At 43.1% G+C, this 21,501-nt stretch overlaps 1 protein-coding gene across 3 annotated transcripts; it reads right to left on the reverse strand.

Moving 5' to 3' along the window:
• Positions 1-317: 317 nt before the first annotated feature.
• On the reverse strand, positions 318-20,632 carry LOC143806631 (RNA-binding protein 4B-like). Of its 3 annotated transcripts, none has more exons than XM_077287390.1 (4): positions 20,481-20,632; positions 14,457-14,877; positions 5,141-5,748; positions 318-1,626 (listed from the first exon to the last, which is right to left on the reverse strand). In XM_077287390.1, exons 2-3 carry the CDS (start codon positions 14,866-14,868, stop codon positions 5,150-5,152), a joined length of 1,011 nt encoding a protein of 336 aa, XP_077143505.1. In that variant the 5' UTR covers positions 14,869-14,877; positions 20,481-20,632; the 3' UTR covers positions 318-1,626; positions 5,141-5,149. The 3 variants fall into 3 exon arrangements, with proteins under 3 accessions (XP_077143505.1, XP_077143504.1, XP_077143506.1); XM_077287389.1 differs by lacking the exon at positions 20,481-20,632 and adding an exon at positions 17,285-17,418; XM_077287391.1 differs by lacking the exons at positions 5,141-5,748; positions 20,481-20,632 and adding an exon at positions 17,285-17,308.
• Between the last annotated feature and the right edge of the window lie 869 nt (positions 20,633-21,501).

Genomic DNA, 21,501 nt, shown 5'->3' on the forward strand with positions numbered 1-21,501 from the left:
CTAGCATGCAAAGATCATTACAGACTATGGATTTTTAAAATAAGTTTAATGAGCACCAATGTGTCATAATCACTACTTCGAATACTACCAGGAGGCATAATCCACATCTGATGTTCTTATGAGATTGCTTCCACAAAAGGAAAGAGCCTGTGAATTTTCTACTCATATTTCCAGTTTATCCATGCAAGACTCAAATGGATTGAATAAAATGGACACTGGCTTTACCTCTACATATAGGAGTGTGTGTTCATTCATTCAACTATTTTTGACCATACTTGATCCTGAGCATAGTTTATATCTGCACAAATTAACACATGCACTTTCAAAACAGCTCTTTATTAAGGAAAAATGAAACATTGTTAACATACATTTTATACGAGCAAGATAACAATTTTCTGAATAATTTTACTGCACAATACTTCCCTTCTTGCTAAAACATCTATGGAAGGAGGGGGAAAACAAAAAGCTTGAAATAGGTATTCCCAAGAGCTTACAAAAGCACAGTTCGTAAGATGTATTTAAATATACTATGCACACAACACCAAACCCTTTCCACAATTTTTGAGGGGGTGATATTTTACATTAGTATATTTGGAGGATTTATATTTTGGAGGCCAAGCAACCAGTCCATGTTGTAACATAATGTTACAGGCCATAAGCCTTTTAACTCTTTAAAAGAGACCTTCCATCCTGGTATTGAAGGGGCATTTCTCATGTATAGTCACTGTACTTGGAGGCCTCCATTCACCTCCTTTGCCGAGACAGTGTTCTTGTCCTCCTGCTTCGGAGATGGCTGCACAGTTGCATTAGGAGGGCAGTAATATTCCAGCAAGGAAAGAAGGCCAGGGGCGTCAAGTAGGAGGACTACACATAGGAAATGTATAATAGCTTTACAGTTCTAGTACAAATAGTCTTTCAATGAAAAATTATATTCCTTCACCATGAAGAAGTGCACACTACTACTACAAAAGGGAAGGCATTTACAGAAAATTATGGATTAAGCCGGAAAAGCCTTTTGTAAATTATAAAAAAAACCAAAAAGTTATGTTATCCAGTTAAAAAGCAAACTGTATTAGGGTAATAAATGGAAAGAAATCAAATAGGGCATGTAAATGTATAGGAATCTGTCTTCAGATGAAGTGGATTTGCTTTGAAGCTTTTGCATTATGCGGTGATCCTCCAGAATGACTAATCAAGGTTGACAATCCAGTATCATGAAGATCAGATGAATGCTGGGTTATAGTGGTATTTTGACTATTCCAATAGCACAGGGTTGAGGCATATTGTATTTCAACATGCCAAATCCCTTTGTAATCATGGGAAATAAGACACTACCAGAAGGGCCTGGTGGCATCCTACACCTCTCGCCACGTTGAAAACATGCACGCTTTGATGAATTGGGGGTAGCCAGAATAGCTGTCGGCCAAATGTACATTTGGCTCAAAGCCATCTAGAGTATTGTTTTAAGAGGAAACTACATCTATATTATTCAACCCTATGAATAATTCATTAGAATTGTAAAAAAAAAAAAAAAGTTATGTAGAAACGTAACACAATTTAGAAGTTCCTCTGAAAACTTTATAGCAAATGCGACTGAAGACCACAACGGAGCCGAAAATATCTTACCTAAAATACAAAAAGGGTAGAAAATTGCAGTTAAAAACATACTACAATATGTATTACTTTAGATAGAGTAGAACACCAATATCAGATTTCAGCACATTGTGGTCAAGGAAAAAAAAAAGTCTGTTCCATGGTTTATACAATTTCATTATTTTCCGCTCTGTCATAAGCTCAGACTACAGTCATTTTTAAAACATTTGCAATTCTTTGTGTATCTTTCTTTCTCTAAAGTAGCACTGGCTGTAAGCTATGACTGAACTGCCACCCATAGGAGGTTGGCTAATCAATTAATTGTGGAACAAAAATAATAACACACACATATATACACACACACAGTGCAGACCAAAAGTTTTGACACCTCATTTAAAGATAATTCTGTATTTTCATGACTATGAAAATTGTACATTCACACCGGAATAAAACGTCAATCCTTTATTCTGACATACAAAAAATCCAGCAGGGAGAGAAGTGGAAACAAACGGACGACGGCCATTTCGTGCAAAACTAGCACTTCAACGGGTCCTGACCTTAACAGGAAACAGGGAGGGTTCTTTATTCGTGCAATTCTCATTACTCCTCCCAGAACCGTAACGTCATAGCGGGTGCAATACCCTATTTTTATCAAAAAATTGTGAACACTCATGACAAATACATTTAAAAACAATGCAGATAAACACCGCTATACACTGGAACTTTAAAATTCTTATACTTTATGCTCACAGAAATACTGACATGTCCAACTTTTCATTAAGACCTAGAGGTCCCAATGCGTCTGCACGCATTATCCACCTCGCCTCTCTGCAGCAGGAGGCGATGCAGATCTCCTCCCTGCTTTGGTAGGTGGACTTTTTCTAATCCTGCAAAACGCAATCCTTGGACATCACGGTCATGCTGCTCTCTGACATGATTTATCAATCTGGGGACACCCTTTCCAGTACGAACAGAGGTAAGATGTTCACTCACTCTTTTGAAGAGGGGACGAATTGTCTTACCAATATAGAACAACCCACATGGGCAGATGATTACATACACCGTGTGAGTTGTTCTGCACGAGATGAAGTCCCGTACTGTGATGGATTGGGCCGATTTTTATGTTATTACCTGTAAGATGGTACTCACAAAAATTAGTGACCACACTTAAAATTCCCTTTGGGGACTCTATCACTTAACCAACTCTCCCGATTGGAGGTGACCCGATTGCGTACAAGGCAATCCCTGATGTTTTTACTCCTGCGGCACGCAAACAGCAGACCTTTCTCGACCATGTCCCTCAAATCGCTATCCTGTCCTAAGATCTGCCAATTTTTTCTAATGGCAGACCTTATTTGAGTATCCATAGGACTAAATTTAAACGAAAATACAAATTTTTTGTCTTCCTTTTTCTTAGGGAGCGTATTGCGAACTTCAGTATCTACTGCCCTTTTAAAAGCTTTATCCAAAATAGATTGAGGGTAACCACGCTTTTTGAATCTACCATAAAGTTCATCAGATTGCCTTTTGAAACCTGCATATCCACTATTGACTCTCTTTACCCTCAAAAATTGCCTTGTACGCAGTCGGGTCACCTCCAATCGGGAGAGTTGGTTAAGTGATAGTGTCCCCAAAGGGAATTTTAAGTGTGGTCACTAATTTTTGTGAGTACCATCTTACAGGTAATAACATAAAAATCGGCCCAATCCATCACAGTACGGGACTTCATCTCGTGCAGAACAACTCACACGGTGTATGTAATCATCTGCCCATATGGGTCGTTCTATATTGGTAAGACAATTCGTCCCCTCTTCAAAAGAGTGAGGGAACAACTTACCTCTGTTCGTACTGGAAAGGGTGTCCCCAGATTGATAAATCATGTGAGAGAGCAGCATGACAGTGATGTCCAAGGATTGCGTTTTGCAGGATTAGAAAAAGTCCACCTACCGAAGCAGGGAGATCTGCACCGCCTCCTGCTGCAGAGAGAGGTGAGGTGGATAATGCGTGCAGACGCATTGGGACCTCTAGGTCTTAATTAAAAGTTGGACATGTCAGCATTTCTGTGAGCATAAAGTATAAGAATTAGAAGTTCCAGTGTATAGCGGTGTTTATCTGCGTTGTTTTTAAATGTATTTGTCATGAGTGTTCACAATTTTTTGAAAAAAAATAGGGTATTGCACCCGCTATGACGTTATACAATGTTAAACTATGAATTAACACATGCGGAATTATATACTTAAAGTGTGAAACTGAAATTATGTCTTATATTTCTACGTTGTTCAAACGTGGCTACTTTGAAGAACGTAGAAATATAAGATTTTCAGTTGTTTCACACTTTTTTGTCAAGTATATAATTCAACTTGTGTTAATTCATAGTTTTGATGCCTTCAGTGTAAATGTACAATTTTCATAGTCATGAAAAATACAGAAAAATCTTTAAATGAGAAGGTGTGTCCAAACTTTTGGCCTGTACTATCTAATATATATATATCACAAGTTATCACCGCAACCAGTACCTAACTGAGCATGCGGTTTCTTTGTGAAGCAAGAGACCAGGAATCAAAGCAACAGGGCATCAGCAGAATTATTACATTTTCAGCCCACTTGAGAACTTAGAAGCACTGGAGCGCCTTTTTCACCGCCAGAGTGGTCCAAGTCCCCTGCCCAGTCTGATACTCCCCTTCTGACATTTTCGCCACTACTCCTCTGTCAGTCTCCTGCAGTGTGGGACCTGAAGACTGCAGTATTGTTTCATTGAGCATGCGGGAGGTCACTTATCAATGTAAGTCTATGAAAGCCTCCCTTTCTGGCTCTCAAGACTTGAGAGCTTGTGACATAGCATCTAACTTCCAACCAGTCAGAAGCTGCGCTACCAAGATGGCACAAAAGGACTGGAGCAGCCTCGAAAAACTGATGACGCCAGAGGTACAGTACAAGACGGGGGCAGGGGGACTTGTGTTTGTGTTTAAAGCACCATTCCAGTGATTATGTAAAAAAAAAAAAAAAATATTGAGTGGCCGAACAATTTTTATCAGTCATTTATAGTTAGTAGAAAAACGTAGAAACTTTTAAAACAGTAGCAAAGTTACATAGTTCTTTTTGCAAAGCAGTGGCAGCTAGATCGCTCTAATAGTCTAATAGCTCAACTGTATTAAAAAGTGAAGTTAATCACAATCGCAGCTAGGTGCATTCAGACAACTGCAAGCCACAGGACCGCATTATCAATACTCCCTTCTTATTAATAACATTCTCCTAACCTTGTAGAACAACAATGTAATAACTTACCTGCAAATATAGGGCACCTAAAATTAATTAAAAAACCTAACGCATACACTGCTCAAATGCAAACGATGATTGACAGACACGAAAAATGACTACACTAAAGCAAATTAACAGCTTCTGTTTACGCGTTCTCTTAAATGAACCTTTTGTGAAAAGGAGGAAGACATTAAAAATACTATCCGGAAAAAGGTAGAAGACAGAATGGAAAAGGATTAGTTACCAAAGTATAAAATCACGAGGGGGAAGTTAAATAAAAAACCCTCACCTCCTGAGCTTAGTAATACCGCGTGCGATCAGCGTAGTTATTCCGCATGTATCGAGGGGTTTCATAGAGAGTGTTACGCATTGTAGGGGCTAAACTGCGATCAGCGACATATTCATCCACAGCGGCGGTCGCAGCAGGAGGAGGCGGCGGACGACGAATTGGGCTTCGCTCTCGTGCGTAATAGCTGGGAATTGGAGGAGGTGGCGGCAACGCATGCCTCTCGTATGGAGAGGTCTCCAGACGTTTTCTGTGTGATATACCGGACATTGTTGGAGGGGGGATAGAAGGCATTCGACGATCCATATAGGCATCATACGATGAGGGGCGTATACGATAGCGATGGTAATAGTCAATGAGGTTGCGGCGTTCCCGTTCATAGTACATATGCTCGTAGGCAGCAGCCGCCGCATTGCGCATAGGGACATAAGGATCTGCGAAAGGGTCATGACCGTAGGGCGACGCCAGATCCACCTCCTGAGCCATTTGGTCTAATGGACACACTCCGGACCAGTGGCCATCCTTCCCGCAACGATAACACTGACTTCGTTCTCCCATCCCCGGGGTGACTCGCAGACGACTCGTAGAGAGCTGAACGTGCATCCGTTTGCCTTCAAGAGAGCAACAACAACCAACAAGGGTCAGGACAGCTCCCTTACTCAAAAACACTAATATGACCAACTACAAATTTTAAATCAGTTCTGAATTAGTACATAAAGCACAAAAATAAAGTGTCACAGCTATGGATATGTAAAAATATATATACAAAAAAAGAAACAAAACATTATTTCTGTAACTTATAGTCAGGTGTTCATACAAAGTTTTAAACGGTCATCCATTCAGCATTATGCCTGAAGGCATGCTGAAATATGAGCCAAATGGCCAACAACCTCAATATTGCTAAATGGTAGGTGGTGTATATGCGTTAAAGTGCGAAGAGGGCAGTGCTACCTGGCACCAAGGACAAATTTACTTACCAACGAGGGGAAGAGAAAAAAACAAAACAAAAAAAAAAAAACCAACAACTTACCTTCTTGGACTCTGCCATGGAATCAGCAATTTGAGAAACTAGATTTTTAATTTAAAAAAAAAATAAAAATGCAGACACATGTAGTTAAACACCTCAACTTTGAACACTTCCTGTATAGTTAAAAAGTTTGTGTGATTAAATATATTATAATCTGTGCTTTTAATGCCTTTTACAGGGACCCAAAGTCATGTAACCACTGTGCTAATAGCTGGGACCTTTTTTCATCTTTTTTTTACGTGAATTTAAGCCAAACTAACTGTGCCCCTGGTAACATTTCACAATCCGTAAAAAAAAAAACCTAAGCATAATTTCTGTTATGTCAAGCTGCCCTTCTGGTTACTGCATGCAAGGAAGCAACAAATTTACTCAATAAAGAAACTCGTTTACAATTATCCCCTAGCCCCAGTGCTGCGCACAACACTATGTTGTATGGGGACTGATCAATCATTCACCCCTTCCTCACCTTTGGTTTTTCCTTTTTTTTTTTTTTTTTTTTTTTTGCTCCTTCTGCCAAGAGGTAGAACTTATGTTTTCTTCAGTATGGCCAGTGGAGTCTGACCCCATTTTGGTGGAGTCAGGGAAATTAGGAGTTGGCTTACCGACTCCACAGCCTTGAATATGGCCATGTGAAGGCTTGTTTTTTTGCGGGACGAGTTGTACAATAGAACGACACCATTGTTTTCCAGTACACTATGGCAAAACCAGGGGAAAAAAATTCAAAGCACGGTGAAATTGCAAAAAAGTGCAATTCCACAATTATGGTTTTGTTTTGCTATTTTGCCATGTTCACTAAATGCTTACTCTGACCTGCCATTATGAGTCTGTATATACCAAACATGTAATGTACCACCTGTATTTTTCGGACTATAAGACGCACCCAGGTTTTAGAGGTGGAAAATAGGGAAAAAAATATTTGAAGCAAAAAAGGTGGTAAAATTTTAATAACATACTATTATATGTGGTGTTATTATATATAATAGTATGCTATTATGTTGGAAGCTACAGGACCAGTGTGGTGGCTGTAAAGTACTATATGAAGACGCTGGAGAGTATAAGAATGGGGGCACAGGGCTTATATTTAAAGCACCACTCCAGCACTGAAAAATAACACTGGAGTGCTGCTTTAAGAACCCATGGGAGAACTATAACTCCCAGCATGTCCTGCAGATCCTATGGCATGCTGAGAGTTATAGTTCACCACATGAGTGGCAGACTGCATTATTGTGTGTTGTAAAGACTAACATTTTAATTGTGGCAGCGAGCCAGCTGTGGTGAGGTAAAATACTGGAGCATCCCATCCCATGACACCACAGAGCGCTCCCTCTTGTTGCCTCTCCACAGCACAGGAGGAAGCTTGTAGATTGTAGTGTGGTTTCTGCAGGACCTGTGATGACGACAGAAGATGGAGGGCTCTGTGCTGCCATGTGATGCTCCAGCCCGCCCACTACTGACATCGCACAGGTCCTTGTGCTGGAGCACTTAGCACCCAGCACAGCCCCAGCAGGCAGGTATGCAGCGATCTTGTCCCCTCTGGTCCCTGCTGCCTCCTCCACCAGACACACAGATCTCCCCAGCTGCTGCAGGAATCCAGGGCTGGGGAAACCATGTGTGTCCCTGTGAAGGAGTATTAATTTGCTGCTCCCTGCTCACCTTGGGCAGGGAAGCAGCTAATGAATATTCACTGCACTTTAATGATCGGGACCATGTGTTTTCCCCAGTGCTGATTCCTGAAGCCCAGCAGGGACATTTTTCTGCCTCCTGCCTCCCAGTGCAATCCCATTCGCTGCTGCCCTCTCCCCACGTTACATCCCTACCATAAGACGTACCCACACTTTCCTCCCAAATTTGGAGGAAAAAAAAGTGCATCTTATGGTCAGAAAAATACAGTATACATGGTGAAAAAAATTCCAATGTTTTTATAAAAAAAAAAAAAAAAAGCAAAAAAAGCCAGAATTACTTTTGGCTGCCACTACATCGCATTAATATGCATTAACATGCGATCAAAAGAATTGTATCTGCACCTAAAATGATATTAACTACGTCAGCTCGGCACGCAAAAAATAAGTCCTCACTCAACCCAAGATCATGAAAAGTGGAAAGCCCATGGGTCTCGAAAAAAGACGCAATTTTTTTTTAAACAAACTTTGGATTTTTTTTCCACCACTTAAAGGGAACCTGTCACCCCCAAAATCGAAGATGAGCTAAGCTCACCAGCATCGGGGCTTATGTACAGCATTCTGTAATGCTGTAGATAAGCCCCCGATGTATCCTGAAAGATGAGAAGAGGTTATATTACTCACCCAGGGGCGGTCCCGGTCCGATGGGTGTCGCGGTCCGGGGCCTCCCATCTTCTTACGATGACGTCCTGTTCTTGCATTAACACTGCGGCGCAGGCGTACTTTGTCTGCCCTGTTGAGGGCAGAGCACAGTACTGCAGTGTGTAGGCGCCAGGAAAGGTCAGAGGCCCGGCGCACTGCAGTACTTTGCTCTACCCTCAACAGGGCAAAGTACGCTTGCGCAGGAGCCGCGGTGTGAATGCAAGAAGAGGACGTCATCGTAAGAAGATGGGAGGCCCTAGACCGGACACCCATAGGACCTGGACCACAGCGGGATCGCCTCCAGGTGAGTATAATTAACGTCTTTTTCTCATCTTTCAGGATACATCGGGGGCTTATCTACAGCATTCTTGGATGCTGTAGATAGGCCCCTGATGCTGGTGGGCTTTGCTCACCTTCGATTTTGGGGTGACAGGTTCCCTTTAAAAAAAAAAAAAAAAAAAAAAAAAAGAACCCATACATGTTTGGTGTATTATTCATTCTCAGGCTATGTGCACACGTTCAGGAATTTTCATGTTTTTTTGCTATAAAAATGCAAAAAACACCCGCATACATTAAGCATCCTATTAGAATGCATTCTGCATTTTTTTGTGCACATGCTGCTTTTCCACGGCGGAATTGCATTCCAGAAAAAAAAAAAACCAGCATGTTCATTCTTTGTGCAGAATCGCAGGGATTCCGCACACATAGGAATGCATTGATCCGCTTACTTTCCACATGTGGCTATGCCCACCATGCGGGAAGTAAGCGGATCATGTGCGGTTTGTACCCAGGGTGGAGGAGAGGAGACTCTCCTCCAGGCCCTGGGAACCATATAATTTTTATTTTTTAACAAAGTAGTAAAATAAAAAATTATACTCACCTTCCGGCATCCCCGGCAGTCTTCCAGCTCGAGATGCTCACGTTCCCAATAATGCACTGCGGCGATGATGTAGCGGTCTCACATCAATAGTAAGAAGTTGGTCACACTTGTCAAACACTATGACTACAAGTATGACCAACCTGTCAGTTTTCCAAGCAATGCTACAGATCGCTTGTAAAACGCTAGCATTCTGCAAGCTAATTACGCTTGTAAAACGCATGCCAATTCCGCATGCGTTTTTCCCATGGCAGGGAGTTCTGGAATTGCCACGGAAATATCCGCAGCAATTCCGGACGTGTGCACATAGCCTCATAGCACCATTTGTTCCATGGCGCTTTACATGTGAAAAAAGGAGCATACATAGACAAGTACAATAAACATGAGCAATATAAGGCACACAAGTACAGAAGGAGAGAGGACCATGCCCGCGAGGGCTCAGTCGACAGGCTATAAACTCGTAATGACCTGGAGAATCCGTTTCAGGATTTGGTGAGCATGGTGTAAAAAAATAAAAAAATCCAAAACAGCTGTGGAAATGCACTTTCACCGTTTTTGAATACACGATATGGTAAAACTAATGGTGTCGTTCAAAAGTACAACCTGTCCCGCAAAAAGCAAGCCCTCACATGGCCATACTGACGAAAAAAAAAAAAAGTTATGGCTCTGGGAAGAAGGGGAACAAAGAACATGCAAAACATAGGGCTCTGTCATGAATGGGTTACTAGTTACTCACATATCGTTGATGCACTTGGGCTAAATAAGCAAATATAAAAACTTATAGCTCATCAGTTGCTCCATGTTCATCCACTTGGGGCTCAGACACCGGCTTCGCCCTGACCTCACATCAAGGAAAATTGAAAGTCTAGTCCTGTTGAGCCCGACTACAATTTTTTTCTTTTTCTAAAGAATATAAAGCATACAAAAGAAATTTACATGGTCGACATGACCCAGTCGACGCGTTTCGGCTGCAGTAGGCATTCATGTCGACCATGTAAATTTCTCTTTTGTATGCACTATATTTTCTTTTGAAAAGGAAAATCCAGTCCTGTTGAGCCGGACTCCCAATTTTTTCTATTTTCCAAAATTAGCAAATACAATACACTAAACTGGGTCAAACCCAATGATATTTGCCGTTTAAGTATAGAGGCATCCCAACTCTCCACTGACAAGTTACTGGGGCGAGAAGAATCTGAATTGGATTGTCTATGGTCAATGGAGCAGCTTCTTAGTGAACCCAGAAGCACTTGGCTGTTAGCAATGTGAAGTGTCAGGGGAAAGGCAGTGCTTTAATCAGGCCTTTGTTCATTTGTAAGAAGGTAAATGAGGTAAGCCTAGTTTTTAATCTACATTTTTGAATGACTACCTGAAAAGAAACCTTTAATCAATGTTTTATAATGCCAGTGGCTGTACACAAGTTTGCAGAATCTAGCAGTTTGTGGCTAGAGCTGACAATGATGTGTACAGTCATGGCCTGACATCGGTGAAGTTGAATATTGAACACATTGCATTTTAACATGCAAGATCTTTGGCTCTTCAAAATCCATCATATACAGGTCCTTCTCAAAAAATTAGCATATAGTGTTAAATTTCATTATTTACCATAATGTAATGATTACAATTAAACTTTCATATATTATAGATTCATTATCCACCAACTGAAATTTGTCAGGTCTTTTATTGTTTTAATACTGATGATTTTGGCCTACAACTCCTGATAACCCAAAAAACCTGTCTCAATAAATTAGCATATTTCAACCGTCCAATCAAATAAAAGTGTTTTTTAATAAACAAAAAAACCATCAAATAATAATGTTCAGTTATGCACTCAATACTTGGTCGGGAATCCTTTGGCAGAAATGACTGCTTCAATGCGGCGTGGCATGGAGGCAATCAGCCTGTGACACTGCTGAGATGTTATGGAGGCCCAGGATGCTTCAATAGCGGCCTTAAGCTCATCCAGAGTGTTGGGTCTTGCGTCTCTCAACTTTCTCTTCACAACATCCCACAGATTCTCTATGGGGTTCAGGTCAGGAGAGTTGGCAGGCCAATTGAGCACAGTAATACCATGGTCAGTAAACCATTTACCAGTGGTTTTGGCACTGTGAGCAGGTGCCAGGAAGCATGAAGTGCTCCAAAATCTCCTGATAGCTAGCTGCATTGACCCTGCCCTTGATGAAACACAGTGGACCAACACCAGCAGCTGACATGGCACCCCACACCATCACTGACTGGGTACTTGACACTGGACTTCAGGCATTTTGGCATTTCCTTCTCCCCAGTCTTCCTCCAGACTCTGGCACCTTGATTTCCGAATGACATGCAAAATTTGCTTTCATCAGAAAAAAGTACTTGGGACCACTTAGCAACAGTCCAGTGCTGCTTCTCTTTAGCCCAGGTCAGGCGCTTCTGCCGCTGTTTATGGTTCAAAAGTGGCTTTACCTGGGGAATGCGGCACCTGTAGCCCATTTCCTGCACACGCCTGTGCACGGTGGCTCTGGATGTTTCCACACCAGACTCAGTCCACTGCTTCCTCAGGTTCCCCAAGGTCTGGAATCGGTCCTTCTCCACAATCTTCCTCAGGGTCCGGTCACCTCTTCTCGTTGTACAGCGTTTTCTGCCACATTGTTTCCTTCCAACAGACTTACCATTGAGGTGCCTTGATACAGCACTCTGGGAACAGCCTATTTGTTGAGAAATTTCTTTCTGGGTCTTACCCTCTTGCTTGAGGGTGTCAATGATGGCCTTCTTGACATCTGTCAGGTCGCTAGTCTTACCCATGATGGGGGTTTTGAGTAATGAACCAGGCAGGGAGTTTTTAAAAGCCTCAGGTATCTTTTGCATGTGTTTAGAGTTAATTAGTTGATTCAGAAGATTAGGGTAATAGGTCGTTTAGAGAACCTTTTCTTGATATGCTAATTTATTGAGACAGGTTTTTTGGGTTATCAGAAGTTGTAGGCCAAAATCATCAGTATTAAAACAATAAAAGACCTGACAAATTTCAGTTGGTGGATAATGAATCTATAATATATGAAAGTTTAATTGTAATCATTACATTATGGTAAATAATGAAATTTAACACTATATGCTAATTTTTTGAGAAGGACCTGTATGCAGCTAGAAGTGTGATGGCATCTTAGTCTCAAAATACACATGAACACTAGCTCAATCCCAGAGACCAATGAGGAAGTCAGCAATAAGGCATCCAAATAGTAAAAAAACTATATATTCAAGATTTAAACTTCTGTTCCTTGAAGGCACAGCTTACAGGGAACCTGTCACTCCCCCCTGGTGTTTGTAAGGCTACGTTCACATTTGCGGTCGGCGCCGCAGCGTCGCCGCATGCGCCCCTATATTTAACATGGGGACGCATGGACATGCGTCGCACTTGCGTTTTGCGCCGCAGGGCGCATTGGACGCAGCAAGTTGCATTTTTGCTGCGTCCAAAATCAATCAAAAAAAGGGCGCATGCAGCATTGTGCATGCGTTTTTGTTTGCGTTGTGGCGCCGACGCTGCGGCGCACAACGCAAATGTGAACGTAGCCTTACTAAAAGAGCCACCTTGTGCAGCACTAATGCTGCATTCTGACAAGGTGGCTCTTTTAGTTCGGATCCCTGGCACTGCTGCGATCGCTTTTGAAATGTGTCCCTCATACCTGTGAAATCGTCCGGGGGGGGGGGCGCATGTCTTTTCCCCCTAATCCAGATGCCTCACATCCGTCACTCATGGCCTCTGCACGCCGGACAACACCACCTCTTACTTCATTAGAGCGCTCTTGGATGCGACCTAGTGCCACCTTCCCCATCTATCTTTTTGGTGAGTGTTGTTCCTGCGGCATATTGGCACATTCTGACCATTTGGTCTGGATATAGATACTTTGTACTTGGAACATATTCTTCCTTTTACTTCTCACTATGTATTATATATTGTTGGGGTATAGGTGGCGCTATTGCTCCGGCACATCATGCGGTTTTAGTATTACTTTTTTTGGTATATATCTATAATATTTTTTATGTTTTTGTAATAAAGTTTACTACTTTTTAACCCTAAATACTCCTGTTTCCTCCGATTTTCTCATGTCTATTTGGAGTGGGGCAACTTTGTTCCCTATGGCGTAATTGTATGCAATATTTGAAGTATAATGTGGTTGTCTGGTATTCCGTTTATACTCCTCTTCCTTCAGTAGTGTCCCCGGCGCCTGCGCTGCAAGTTCGAAGGACAGAGGAACTGCGCATGCCCAAAAATAAAAAAATAACAGCGCAGGCGACGCTAATGAAGGAAGAGGTGGTGTGTTGTCCGGCGTGCAGAGGCCATGAGTGACGGATGTGAGGCATCTGGATTAGGGGGAAAAGACATGCCCCCCCGGACGATTTGACAGGTATGAGGGACACATTTCAAAAGCGATCGCAGCAGTGCCAGGGCTCCGAACTAAAAGAGCCACCTTGTCAGAATGCAGCATTAGTGCTGCACAAGGTGGCTCTTTTGGTTACAGGCGCCGGGGGAAGAGGGGTGTGTGTGTGTGTGTGTGTGTGTGTGTGTGTGTGTGTGTGTGTGTGTGTGTGTGTGTGTGTGTGTGTGTGTGTGTGTGTGTGTGTGTGTGTGTGTGTGTGTGTGTGTGTGTGTGTCACAGATTCCCTTTAATATGGCTTTAAAGAAAGCACATGGTCAAACACCTTAATCGCTCCAGTGACTATCAAAATATACACCTTTGAAACTTTCCTTACACAGCAGCACTGTTCCAGTGATGTTAGCGCTACAATCACTTACAGCCATGTGCCAGCCATTGAGCCCTGATTGACTGCAGAATCCACTATTTGTTATAGCAGACTCCTGTTTGATGGACTAAAAGCTGCAGCCAATTAGTTGCCACCGTCACGCAACCGCAGTGTGGGAACTTCACCACTCCAGACAAGTATCAAGGGTTTTTATTTTAGGATGGGCTCTGGAGCATTAAGAAGGCATTGTCTAGCAGTGGACATCACTTTAAAAAAAAAAAAAAAAATGTTTGTTCAGTTCTTTATCATACAAGAGTGAAAGAAGCCTAGCCAGCTCCGCTACACATTTTCACAAATTATCCCAATTATATATTTCACCTTTAAAATCATAGTTGTTTAGATTTCTGATGGCTTCAAGTGCTTCCTCTGCTTTCTCCATGTGAACAAATGCGAAATCCTTGACAATGTCACATTCTAAGACAGCGCCGTACTCTTCAAACTTTTCTCTCAACTCGTCACTGGTGCAGTCAGGGCTGATGCTACTGACGTGAAGTTTGGTTGAAGCTTTTGGCTTTCCCCTGCTGTGTTCCACATTAATGGAGACATCATGCAATTTATATTGGTTTAGATTTGCGACAGCTTCGTCGGCTGACTTTTTATCTTCCATATGGACAAAGCCATAATTTGTTATGATGTCACATTCTGTCACTTTCCCATACTGTTCAAACAGTGCCTTCAGCTCTGAAGGAGTCGCCTCAGGTGGGATGTTACCAATAAATAGTTTCACCATCTTTGCAAGCTTGAAAAAAAAAAAAGAAAAAGAAAAGAAATAGACAGTCAGCTACACAGGCTTTCAATTACACTGAACAAGTGATTATAGACATAGCAAAGGAACTAACTACATCCCTGGAATCTATACATGACGCATTTCAAACGCACATGTTCTTTGTCAGAGCTTGACAAAAGTTGCAGTCAATCTCCTGGAATGGAAGCCCCACCCATTGGATAAGTACACAAATTCCCAAAAGAACAGGAACATGCCACATGGCCAGAAAACTATCTGCTATAAAACCCCATCTCACTCTCTACCCCTCCACCAGACCTACTGATCAATGTCTGCTCACTTACCCCAGTCCCGCATGTTCAGTGCCTCAGGTGAACAACGACTGCCCTCTCAAGCCACATATCCAAGCCCTAGCCTCCTCCTGCCAACTCCAAAACATTTCCCGGATCCGTACATTCCTTGACCAAGGAACTGCAAAAAGGCTCGTGCACGCCCTCATCATCTCCCAGCTTGACTATTGCAAGCTCCTACTCTCTGGCCTCCCCTCTAGCACCACTCCAATCTATCCAAAACTCTGCTGCCCGAGTAATCAACCTGTCTCCCCATTATTCCCCAGCCTCTCCTCTCTGCCAAGCCCTTCACTGGCTTCCTTATTGTCCAGAGGCTATAGTTCAAAACCCCAACTATGACATACAAAGCCATTCACAACCTGTCTCCTCCATACATCTGTGACATGGTCTCCTGCTACTTACCTACACACAACCTTCGGTCCTCAAGATCTTCTTCTCTACTCCCCTCTTATCTCTTCATCCCACAACCGCATACAAGACTTCTTCCGAGCTTCCCCCATACTCTGGAACGCTCTACCCCAACACGTCAGACTTTCACCTACTACATAAACTTTCAAAAGGAACCTGAAGACCCACCTCTTCCTACAAGCCTACAACCTGCAGTGACCCTGTCTCTTGAACCGCCACACGACCAGATCTACCCTCTCCTAGTGTATCCTCACCCATCCCCTGTAGACTGTGAGACCTCGCGGGCAGGGTCCTCCTTCTGTACTTGTGTGCCTTGTATTGCTCACGTTTATGGTACTTGTCTATGTAAGCCCCTTTTTTCACATGTAAAAGCACCATGAAATAAATGGCGCTATAAAAATGAACAAAAACAGGCTACGTGTTAATTAACGTGAGAAGGAACATAGCTGGGACCCCCTGCTGTCTTTGTGCAAGGCAGTCAACATCAGCTATCAATGGAAATCCTAGACCGCTAGGCACCGACACCTAGAGATGAATTATGAGAGTACCTTGCATCTCAGTGTTGAAACCAATATACCACCAGAATCCTAGGAACCCTCCCCGCACACACCCGTGTCTCATCATTCTCTAGCTGTCCCAGACACTGAGCTATAGAGACTGGCTCTCCAGAACCACTTAGCCAACCCAAGTTTGGACTCTACCGGTCCAGCCCCAACACACCTGTTGAGATGTCAGTTGTCCCATTTGGACCTCTCACTAGGAAGTTATGACCCTTCTAGATATTGAGAATTATTTCAGTTAGGTTTAAGATTTCAGTTCGACCCAGAGGGGTGGTGGCAAATATGGGAGGGGGAGAGCTGGGGGTTAAAAGCTACACACCTTTAGCCAGTGTCATCGTTCTGCCATGGAAACCACGTCACCTCACATGTAGACGGACCAGAAAAAGTACCTGTGGACTTAAGCGCTTCCCTGGGCCCACATTATAAGGAATGGTAATGTGACACATACAGCTAACTGCAATCCCATACTTGTACCATACCTTTATCTGTACTTCTGGCTGTAATATCTGTATATATTTCTATTATCTAGTGCACCTTTTGGCAATTAAAATATCAATTAATTTTGGGCTGCTCTTTTATCTCAAATCCCGATTTCCCATGTCCATGAGTCCAAGTAGTACCTGTAAACTACCTGGGGTTGGTTTCTGACCAGATATAAGCCTGTTAACGGACCGGGCTTCTACCTAACTAGGAACTGGTGGCAGCATACCGCTCTGGTGTTATTGGGGGTTTCTGGCAGTGACGGACTGCGGCTATTTATCCTATGTGCAGTTCCCCAACTGACCTAAGGTTAAGGGGACACCAGAGAACTTGAATATCTATCCTCGGCTCTCATTTTCCTTACGCTTCGTAATATGTTTTAACAGAAACCTACTTTGTTCACTTGAACCGATCGGTGTAGACAAGACTTTCCCATTTCAGAAATACGAGGTGGCAGTTGGTGCTGATGTAATTCCATAGAGGTGAATGGGGAAGAACTAGAGGCAGAAGAGCTCCTCCCATCTACATAGAATCTTAACTGTCATCTCCCATGTTGTTATAGAAGAGTGTCTCTCTTCACTTAACAGGTGTTACTGAGTTGAGAGCTTAAAAATAAATACATACACATGTACAATTTTTCTGATGACATATTGCACAGGCATCGGTTCTAGCACCCATCAGGCCACTCCAGCATATGGGTTGCAATGGCAGCTGAAAGCCTCCTGACGTGGGTCACATGTACTCCCATGTCCAAAGTCTAGTCAAAATATATAAAAAATGTTTAAAGGGGTGGTCCGAAGGCAAAGCACCCCCCCTTAGTCCCATAATCCAACATTTTCTAATATACTTGCTTTACAAATGGCCTACTGTTCTTCACATACTTTTGTATTGCCCCCCCTCTTCCTGTCTGATGAAAATTCGTTATCACCAATGCATGGTGGGATACTCAAACAAAGCATTATCAGGGGGCAGAGGCTGTCATTATCACAAACCCCTCTAATGTCATCAGTGACTTGTTTCAGGGTCTGGAATACCGGCTCTGTCCTGAGAATCTCCCTTAGGCTATGTGCACACTTTGCGGGGTCCTCTGCGGGTTCTCCCGCAGCGGATTTGATAAATCTGCAGGGCAAAACCGCTGCGGTTATCCCTGCAGATTTATCGTGGTTAGTTTTGCGGTTTCCGCTGCGGGTTTACTCCTATACTATTGATGCTGCATATGCAGCATCAATAGTAATGTTAAAAATAATAAAAAATGGTTTATACTCACACTCTGACATCCCGATCTCCTCGGCGCTGCACGCGGCGGTCCGGTTCCAAAGATGCTGTGCGAGAAGGACCTTCGTGACGTCACGGTCATGTGACCGCGGCATCATCACGGTCATGTCACCGCAGGTCCTGCTCGCACAGCAACCCTGAGACCGGACAGCCGCGTGCAGCGCTGAGAGGCGAGTATATCTATATATATCTATATATTTTTTTTTTTTACTCTAATATGGTTCCCAGGGCCTGGAGGAAAGTCTCCTCTCCTCCACCCCGGGTACCATCTGCACATTATCCGCTTACTTCCCGCATCGTGGGCACAGCCCCATGCGGGAAGTAAGCGGATCAATGCTTTCCTATGTGTGCAGAATCGCAGCGATTCTGCACAAAGAAGTGACATGCTGCGGAATGTAAACCGCTGCGTTTCTGCGCGTTTTTTCCCACAGCATGTGCACAGCAGATTGCGGTTCCCATAGGGTTTACATGTAAATGTAAACGCTATGGAAACTGCTGCGGACCCGCGGTAAAACCCGCAAAACGTGAACATGGCCTTAAGCAGTCTCCTCCAGTGCCCTAGATAAGCGCGGGGTCTGGTCTTATATCTGCTTTGCTGAATAGTCAATAAGCTGGCAGTAGAGCGGTGTCACTATACCTCGGCAGAGACCAGCGATGTCACTTGCGGGGAGCACTAGTCCTCCTGCACACCAGGTATAGCCTCACCACTCTGCTGCCAGCTTATTAAGGTACGTGCCCACCATCAGGAATTGCTGTCGTGTTGATGCTGCCTATTTACGCAGCACCATAGCTGAGGCAGCCGCATGTTACAGAACAATGGATGGGTTTTCTTGATATTCCATGTCCACTAGTCGTGTATGTGCACATGCAGATCACCAGTGGAAACGGACATGCAACACTTTTCAAGACCGCAGCATGTTAATTTCTCAATAGAATGTATTGAATGCAGTAAACCCGCATAGTTTAGTGAACAAATGCACATTTACATGCATTCAATACAACAGAGCAAAAATATGCTGCATCCAAAGCGCCACTTCTTGATCATGGGAAAGCAGCATTTCTATTCATCGCACAGAACACTGGAGGAAACTCCAGAACCAGCCTCTGAAACAGCATCACTGATAGTGCTTTGAGTGTCCCAGCATGCACTAGTGAAACAAATCGTCAGGCAGGATGAAGGAAAAAAAAAAAAAAAAAAAAAGAGTAGTTGGTGTAGTTTTGTAACAGTAGGATTTTATTTTTTTTTTTTTAAGCAAGCATATTAGAAAATACCTTAGATTATGGGACTATATGGATAAGGCACAGCATTTTTCCTTAGGACCCCCCCTTCAACAATACAGAAATGGAAAAAAAACACAGAATTGCGGTTTATTGTACCAATAGAAACTACAGCTTACTACGAACACAAAACTCAGATACTTTCGACAGGCAGGAACAAAAGCATTTTAAGTACAGCTCTGAATTTTTTAAGCTGCATACAAAAACTGGTTAAAGCACAACTCCAGCAGGATTTTTTCCTCCTGTGCTGGAATGGCGCTTTTACTAAAAGGTACCTGCCCCTACTGTTATACTCACCTACCGCTGTTTTACATTTTTTCCGGTGGCGCTCTGTTCACGTGCCGCCATCTTATTACCACAACTTTAGTCAAGAGGTATCAGTGAGCGCAAGTGCTCGTTACCAGAGCTTGTCTAGCGTGCTCGGGTGCGCACCGAGTATAGCGGGTGCACGAGTGACATGTTCAAGTCCCCGCACTCACATGTTTCGCAGCTGCAGGCTTTGTTGCTAATAGTTGCAAAACAGAAGGGAGGAAGCAGGGACCCTTAACATGTCACTTCCATCACCCAGGATACTCATTGCATACCCGAGTACGCCAGGCAAACTCGAGTAACGAGCACTTGCGCTCATCACTAGTCACAAAGTTCTCAATTAGAGTCTATGAGAGGCAGAACAAGGCTCATACATTTGTAGTGAGCTGTGACCTCCAGCAAACAAAGGAGTGATCAGGCAGGTCACAAAACTGCTGGAAAACAATAGGAGCAGCAGCAATATAAGAGGAACATGGCGCCGGCAAGTATGTGCAGCGTACTTGTATAATCAAGCTGCCAGGTCATCTTATGATAAGCCAACATAAAATTAAAGACATTTGTCCCCCATTTTCTAGTACTTTTATAGTATAAATTTAGTACTAAACTCATCTTGAAAAAAATAAATAAAAATAACCCACCCTTCCATTGAATACTCAAACAGTATAAACTAAGCTTAAGCACAATAAAAAATACGGGGCAGATAACGCAAATATTTTTGTTAAACTTTCTTCCCTAATATCTGCGGTTTCTGTATATACAAGGAAAGTTCTGGAAAACCGAGCAGGGCTGCAGTGAGCCTATAGGGAAGCCCTCAGAAAAACTCCCATCACTAGGGGTACGACACCAAACATCAACCCTAAAGACGCCATTACACCAGCTCGCACACATATACCGAACATTCGCGCCTATGCCGCCGTTATTCAGCACTAAATCCCTGTAACATCCGGATAACACTCACCGTACTACTTCACGACCGGACAACACAAAATGGCAACTATCAAAGCTGCTCTGTAAGATCTGTGAAAGAGATGGGCGGAGCTCACACGTTGGTGAAGTTGATTGGCCGGCTCAGGCTGCCTGCTACATCATGATTGGCTAGTTCAGTTTCCCGCCTTGGTAGACAGGAAGTGGGTCGTTACTCGTCAGCTAGCACGCCTCCTGATTCCTGAGGCGGTCGCCATTTTGTTGTTCAGTGATTTATACGTCACGTTTGTTCTCTGTTCGCTGGGAATGGCGTAGTGTAAAATGGTGCCAGGAAAACCGCCCATTACAGAAACTATAGAAAGCGTTAGCGCATATGCGATACTGAAGTTTTTTTTTACCTCATGTACGCAGCCATTTTATGCTGAGGTAACTTTGAGATACCGTTCTGTCACGCTTTTTATTAATTGCTATTTTATCACATGTAAACAGTAACTTGCAGACTCAATGTAAAATCTCAGCCTTACACAACCGAAGAGCATATTTTCCATTTTTGCTTCTTCCTTTTTTGAAAGAGCTATAACATTTTCATATGTCGCTATGGCCATATGAAGGCTTGTTGTTTTTTTTTAAAGATGAGTTTTTTTTCGAATGAAGCCATTCAGTTTATCAAACAATATACTGGAAAATGTGAAAAATAAGTCTAAGCCTAGGTTCATATTAGCGTATTTGTGCGCAGCGTTTCATCTGCATGCGAAAAAGCATGCCAAAACGCATTTAAATGCATGCCCACTCAGCATCAGTTAACGCATGATGAAAAGAAACCCGTGGTGCATGCGTTTGTATGCGTTTTTGCCTGCGTTTAGGCTACGTTCACATTTGCGTTGTGCGCCGCAGCGTCGGTGACAACGCACATGTGAACGCATGCACAACGCAGCGTTTTGTGATGCATGCGTCCTTTTTTTGCTTGATTTTGGACGCACAAAAAATGCAACTTGCTGCGTCCTGTGCGCCCTGACGCGTGTGACGCAGCGACGCATGCGTCACAAAACGCAAAT

Source organism: Ranitomeya variabilis, chromosome 2 (genome assembly GCF_051348905.1).
Source record: "Ranitomeya variabilis isolate aRanVar5 chromosome 2, aRanVar5.hap1, whole genome shotgun sequence".
In the NCBI taxonomy this organism is placed as follows: Eukaryota; Metazoa; Chordata; class Amphibia; order Anura; family Dendrobatidae; genus Ranitomeya; species Ranitomeya variabilis.

Excerpts from the sequence above, each read along its gene's own strand:
- LOC143806631 (XM_077287389.1), bottom strand. The coding sequence starts at position 17,338 with ATGGGTGCTAGAACCGATGCCTGTGCAATATGTCATCAGAAAAATTGT. Across the intron at positions 14,878-17,284 it reads ATCAGAAAAATTGTACATGT|CTTGCAAAGATGGTGAAACT; the intron begins GTATGTATTTAT and ends TTTTTTTTCAAG. Across the intron at positions 5,749-14,456 it reads AAACAACTATGATTTTAAAG|GCAAACGGATGCACGTTCAG; the intron begins GTGAAATATATA and ends GCTCTCTTGAAG.